Source organism: Oryzias melastigma, linkage group LG5, assembly GCF_002922805.2.
Source record: "Oryzias melastigma strain HK-1 linkage group LG5, ASM292280v2, whole genome shotgun sequence".
NCBI lineage: Eukaryota > Metazoa > Chordata > Actinopteri > Beloniformes > Adrianichthyidae > Oryzias > Oryzias melastigma.
In genome coordinates, this window is record NC_050516.1 from 16,968,333 (window position 1) to 16,975,348 (window position 7,016).

Here is a 7,016-nt window from a genome sequence, read left to right on the forward strand (position 1 = left end):
TTCTGATGACCTACTAAATTTGAGTAGAATGAATTAAATCTAAATGTGTCACCTTTAAGAGGGGCTTGAATCATTTTTTTGAGTGTATGAATTTTAAATAATAAATAATCAAAACATTTATATGATGTTTTTCACACAAACATGGCTGACCTTCCAGATCTCGTCATCCAACCGACCCGACTTCATTTAAAGCAACCGTTTGGAAGTATTTTTGGCTTTCATTGGGGCGATGGTCAATTGCATAAAAGTCAAGTAAGTTCTGTCACACCAATATTAAATATGTCGGGAACACAACAATTCCGTGAAATCAGAATGTGTGGCTAGCTAGACTTTTCTTTTGTTTGCGGTAAGTTACAGAGCGTTTAATTAAAGTTGGTTCAATCTTATTTAAGGTTGTTGAGTTCAGGGAACATTTTTCCCTTTTGATGCTGTGAAAGATTATTGATTATCAAACGAAATATTTTTCATGTCACCATTTTTGTGTTCTCACAAAAAGTTAAACAAATATACTGATCTCAGCTTTACTTTAAAAAACTACTCCGGTGGAGAAAAGTAAGTAATAATAATAGTCTTGTATTACAGATAAACATTTTTTTTAAAAATGCAGTTCTGATGCTTTGATAATTGTCTCAAAATCAAATTAATGCCTTCTGAATCAAAATCTAATCAAATCATGAGGACCCTCAAGATTTTCTACTCTATTGACACCAACCTCAACCACCATGAACAATGTGGGGTTCCTCAAGGACACCTCAGGACATGAACCCCAGCAGGAACCTTCTGATCAGAGGTTGACCACTCCACCTCTGCACCTGTGATACAGAGCCAGAGGATGACGCGTTCTGAGAAAAGTCAGCAAAATATCTCAAAAAAGTTCTTTTGGATTTGACTTAGAGACTAACTCTTATATTTCTGGAGTGATAAACATTAAAAATTCACCTTTTTTTGTCAAAATCTATTAAGTTACTAGAGATCTTAAAGCTTTTGTAAAAGTGTTCCATCTTCTGTTCGACGTTTGAGACAACTCACAGGCACTAATGAAACCAACCTTTTTCTGTTTGTCTTGTAGCCTAAAAAATTGATGCAGCATCACTTGATATTCTTAGCTTTTTATAAAAACATTTCCTCTGAATTTTGTATCTCTGACTTGTCCGGAGCTGTGAAAGCATTGGGAAGATTCATTTTAACAATGAATCCAATACTTTTCTTAACAGTTTTTAAGTCTTTTTCAGAAAATAACTGATTGATGTGACATTTAAGACCAAATCTGGGTGGTATTATTTCAATTTACATCAACAATTAGATATAGAAAGAAAGGTAGATGCGAACACCAAATAACACATTTTTTTTTGCAATAAAACAAATTATAGAGTTTCATAAGCAAATAAATGTGTGATGTGAGTCACCAAAATAAAGAGTTTTATCTCTCATAAATGACTTTTCGGCTCCTATCTTCCTAGTGGTTTTTGTTTGCAGTAATTGAGCGCTTCTCTTTCTCCTCATAACAGCCATGGGTGACCTTGCCTTGACCAGCACCTATTAAAAGCACACAACTGCTTTGCCCTGACCAAACCACATTCCATCTCTTTCTCTCTCTCTCTCTGCAGCACAATTCAAAAATCTTCTCTGCAAATTTGCCTGGCAATTATAATCCGGTTACAGTCGGACTCGGGAATCTCTTCTTCCTCGCTCTGCTCCTCTTGCATCAGCAGTCACCTTAAAGCGGCAATAAAGTTGATTGAAGACTATGAGCCGCCTTTTCGCCTCAAATGTGGTGAAATACTTCTGCGACTCAATAAGTCAATGAAAGGAACATTTCATATGGACTGAAAGAGCTTAAATGGGGTTAAAGGGAGGGAGAGGAGGGGCTGCCTTTCATTGGTTTACAATTTAAAAAAAAATCAAAGCTTTTTATCATCTCCATCGTGCCATCCAAATATTTCAAATCTTTTCCCTAAAGTTGCATTTTCTCGTCCTTTTTTCCCTCACACCAGAACCCATTTTCTCCAAAGCATCTGCGGCTTAAAACCATATTTTGTTCAGCTAATGTTCCTACTGGCATGTATCCATCCCAGGACGAGCGTTGTGCACGCTGAGATCTTTTGGAAAGCAGCTGCAGGTCGAGTGCCAGTGGTTCATTTGACATAAGCGCTGGCATTTGGTTACAAGTAGAGCCAGCCGCGATTTTCCTGCAGAGACATTTGTTTTTTTTACACACTCTTAGGAATCAATACATTTATGAGTAAACAGAGGCTTGGATAAATAAATAAAAAATATAGACATATATTTAAGATTCAAGCAAGGTTCAACTACAATTAACTCAAGCTGGTCTCTTTTCTTTATTATTTTTTTAAATCTGCAAAAGTGAGTTTCAGCCAATAGAATGGAGGAATATTATGAGCAGCCTTCTTTGCCTTCCTGAGAGAGTTTCAGGGAGTGCTTTCTCACTGTGATAATGAAATGACCTGGCCTGCAACGCTCTGCTCTCCCTCTCAAAAACACATCTGCGAGACGAGGTGAAAATGAGAAAATCCTAGCCTCCCTCTCTCGAGTTTCGTACGCCGCACTTTCAATATTCTCCTTCTCGGAGAATGATGGGAGTGTGCGCGCGCGGACGTTTGTGTCCTTGAGAGGGATTGTGTGTTCCTCTGCCGGCGTGTGCATGAATTATTTTGTTTGTCTGTTTGAGGGCCTGGAGGCTGGCACCGCTTTAAGGAACTTGTAATAAACTGGATTTGAGGCGCACTTGACATGACAAGGTTCTGCTCGGAAACTTGGCTGAACAGAAGTCTTGCATCGCCATATTTGCGAACCCAGACTGTGAGGGGAAGTTTTGCCCTATTTGAAGGTAAAATCTTTTTAAATCCTGCAGGCCTGAAATCTACTGTAGATCAGTTTAGATTCAGAAGGAGTGCTGCATGCAGACGGTGCCTCCTCTCAGCTTCTGGTTAACAGACTCCACAGCAGCACTGAGGCAGAGCGTGGTCATTGACTTACATAATCAACAGAGCAGTGTGGCACCAGTGTGTGCCCGCCTTGTGCGACTGCGCGGCTGCAGTTCCTCTTGTCAATCAGGTGCAGCGTGCCAGCGCCTCTAAAGCTGCTGATGTAGACTTTCAGCGAGGAGTAAGTTGGACCCTCTGCTGTTTTTAAGGACGTGAAAGGCAAACCTCATTTACAAGGCTAAGGTGAAAAAAAGCAAGTTACAAGCAAAGTATTAGACGCGCCTGCTGGAAAATGAGCCGGCGCACACGTCGACTCCCGAGGCTGCATTTACATATCTATTGTGTGTGCTTATTTGTATCCCGTCGCAGGATTCCGTGCATGCTCGGCTGGCCTCTGCAGGCTTATTTGCGACGCCGTATTGTTTGTGGGTGAGCCGGGCTTGTGTGTTCAAGCAGGCATGTCTAGTTATGTCAGCTAACCCCCCTGATGCCCATTTGCTGGAGCACGCGTCTGCTCATAAAGTTATGCATGTCTATATGTGGACCTTTTGTGTGGAGTCCCTCCGCCATGGCGGCAGACAGCTTCCTCCTGCTCAATGCTGCCATCTGGCTTCGGCGCGCGCTCCCGCAGGCCTCCTGGGGGAGCTATCCGAGCAAGCCAGCGTCTGCTTTAACAACTGTTTTGGGAACGGTTGTCCACTGGGCTGGTGCTAACTCACCCTATTATGAGGAGGATGATAAAACTGACCTTGAAGCAGTTATGGGCCCCCGATAATGGAAACCACTGATGGAGGGCCCATGAAACGGCACTCAGCTTTCAGTAACAAAAGAAAATAATGGTTTAACCGCTTCACCTGATTCTGACGGTGTCTGAAAGTTTTTTAGGGTGGTGGAAATTAGAAGATGAATCAGTTGGAACTTTTTAGTTTTGGATGTTGGAAAGGTCGATTCCAACCTCTCAAGTGATTCACATACTGTCTGTTTGTAAAAGTGCTCGCCTGCTCCACCGCTCAGGATAATCCCATTGCAGAGGGAAATTAAAAGTTACAGGGGGGTCAGTAGGATTATATACACAGCACAGGATGAAACCTGCACTTGCATATAAAACCAACAGAGGTGGAACACAATTAGGTCAGATTGAGGCCAGGCCATTTGTATGGGTCACAGTAGAAGTGCTCATATGTATGCAGGCTTATGGTCCCCCTGGGAGCATTGAGCTGACCTTGTCCCATACTCTGATATATGTCCTCATCTCCCCCCTCTGCCCTCTTTTCCTCATTCCTCCACCCTTCTCTCCTCCCCCTCCTCTTTTTATTAATCATCACATTTCTCTCTTAAACACACACACAGCCTCCATCAACCTGCTTTTGATGTGGTTCATTTTTCTTTTCAAATCCCCGCACGGTTTCATTCATCGCTTCTTTTTCCATCATTTTTTTTTTTTACTCATTTTTAACTCCCTTTCTTCCATTCCTGGTTCTCTTTATCCCCACTTGTCCTTTTTCCATATCAACAGCCAGTCTGATAAATAATGCATCACAGCACATTAAAAACATTAGTAGGGTTCTCTCGGCTGTCAAAGAGAAAGAGGGGAGATGAGGGAATGGGTAACTCCATTTTAAATGAGTGTTGTGGAGAATGATGGGATTTAATATTAGCAGCAGAAAAGTGTCGGGAAAAGGTGAAGGTCCGAGCGCCGGTTTTGTTAGTGTCCTTGTGTGCAGTGGTTTTTATTCCTTTGATAAATCAACTGAAAGCTCGTAGATTCATTAATGCCAGGACTCAAATCAACAAACTTAAAGGAGCACTTAATAGCATTTTGCAAAACACGGATCCTGCGTCGCACGGAACCTCGACCTTTTCCTTCTCCCTCCTTCGCTCCCACCATCCTCCGCTCTCTCTTCCTCTGCTGTGATTCCTCCTGGCAGCGTGGCGATTGGCATTATTAAAAATTGATTGGCGGCGAGCGTTTAGCAGGGTGGTGAGGCGGAGAGGGAAATTTTGACAGGCAGGAGTGAAATGAAAGGAGGGCCTCGGCGGACACAGTGTGGAAAGGTCTCAGTGGGGGGACAGTGTGCAGATGAGTGTGTGTGTGAGGCTAAGAAGCGATAGGAAATTTGTATCAAGGCCAGGAAGTGTGGGAATTTGCACAACGCAGTGTATTAAAGCTGTGTGTTTTTTGAATCAACATGTTTGAATTAGCTCCGTCGACCCCTGCATCCTCTCTCCATCCGTCCTCCTTCATTCTGCTTATCCCCTTCTCCAACATTCTCACTTTCTTTCATCTCAGCTTAAAAAAATATTTCCTGCCCGTGTTGCCGACCCACAGTCCCCCTGCAGCTGTAAATGCTCCAGCTTTAGAGATTTTCTGTACACTCGGCCCATAATTTGGCTGAGTGATTCTGTAGAGGAGTAGCAGAAGTGTTCTAACATGATGCTAACTTTTCCTCTCTGTCTGTTCTTTCCCTCCCTTTTCTCTTTTGTTCTCCTTCTTCAACTGTCCCAGATGAACAGACCGATCCAGGTGAAGCCAGCGGACAGCGAGAGTCGAGGAGGTACTGGAAAGCTCTCCTTTGCAACTTCTCCATCCCTGTCCCCCGTTCCCTCGACTGCGTCTTTGTCCTAGCTTGATATAAATGTAAAAAGAAAAAGAAAAAAACGCTGCCTGTGTTTATCAGCCTCAACATTATCTGTCCCGTTAGACGACGCCCCGCGCCTGGACGCAGGCTGACAGCGCAGCCTGGCCGAAACCGTCCAGTGTTCAGAACGCATTATGTAAACAGAGCTCTGCTCGCTCAGCTCAGCCTCCAGCTTCATCATATGCACTGATGCGTGCACGTCCACGTGCACACACAGCGACATGCGCGTCCCGTCGAGCTCGAAGCCAAAACAAGTCCCTTCATCTGTCAAACACCTTCGAAAAAAACAAACAAGGCAAACCCAGTTTGAATCATTTCACCAGTTTGCATCAGCCAAATAAACCCACTGATTAAATGACAACAGAACTCCATGTCTGCTTTACTTTTTTGTGTGCAATGTGCTTTATTGACAGCCAAGATTGCTTCAAGCAAATTTCCTGTGTCTAGACATGTGGTGACCCACTCCTGACACCAATTAATGGACCGCACCAGATAAGATTGAAGCGGTTTGACAATTTTTGGGCAGACTCTTTCAAACTTCCCAGTCGTTAATATAATTGGCACCAGTGCGATTCCCCAGTTACAAGAAAGAGAAAAGAGGAAGAAAAAAAGAGAGTGGAGCATGCGAGTAAATTGATAAGCAGCAGAAGCACAAGGGGAGAGAAAGAGAGGTGTTAGGCTGTAAAGAAAATAACCTTTAAAGAAAGAAAGAGAGGCCGTGCTCAGTCCTCTTTCATTTAGGCTGCTGGTTTTCGAAGGGTGATTGATGGAGCAGAAGGAAACAGTAGCGAGCCGTGAGCGGGGAAGAAAAGCGCGAGCAAAGCAAGACGTGCACAGACGTCTGTATTGGAGGTCTATCTTTCTCTGTATGTATGTCCTCAGCTCTCTTCTCTTCCTCTTGTCACTTGCCCACATTTCTATTTTTCAAAGCTGCACACTGCTGTGCCAGACATTAAACGTGCTAATGGCAGCGGCGTATGAAGATCTGTTTTACTGGAGCTCAAAAAACGGTGGCGAGGCCTACAATGAAGAGCCCTGCGGAGGGCATGGCGGTGTTAACACAAGGAGCAAACTTTACACCAAGATTCTAAAGACTTGTTCTGCAGGAAAACGGCAGTATCTGCAGACACATGTGGCTTCAAATGTATGGTTCGGGCCCCCTCTACGCCACTTTGGGTGTCCCCTAACTCATCGTTTTTTGACGTGCCGGCTGTTCCAATTAAATCAAGGTTTCCCCAACCTTCGAGCCATGAACCAGAACCAGTCCAAGGGCCTCTTGGTACTTCGTCACAGACAGGGAAAGAATGCATACGCTAATCAGGGGTCCCCAACACTAGGGACACAGACCGGTACCCTAACCCGGCACCAGTTCCACGACTGTTACCATGTCCGGTACTGTGTCCCAAAGATTGGGGATCCGTTATTTAATGAG

At 43.8% G+C, this 7,016-nt stretch overlaps 1 protein-coding gene across 8 annotated transcripts in view; it reads left to right on the plus strand.

Annotated features, from left to right (window-relative positions):
• The window catches only part of celf4 (CUGBP, Elav-like family member 4), a 117,677-nt gene that overhangs the window by 86,955 nt on the left and 23,706 nt on the right, over positions 1–7,016 (plus strand). For all 8 annotated transcript variants that reach the window (XM_024270936.2, XM_024270937.2, XM_024270934.2 and 5 more), the window contains exon 3: positions 5,452–5,500. In XM_024270936.2, coding sequence (XP_024126704.1) covers positions 5,452–5,500 — 49 coding nt within the window. The remainder of the gene's footprint in view (positions 1–5,451; positions 5,501–7,016) is intronic.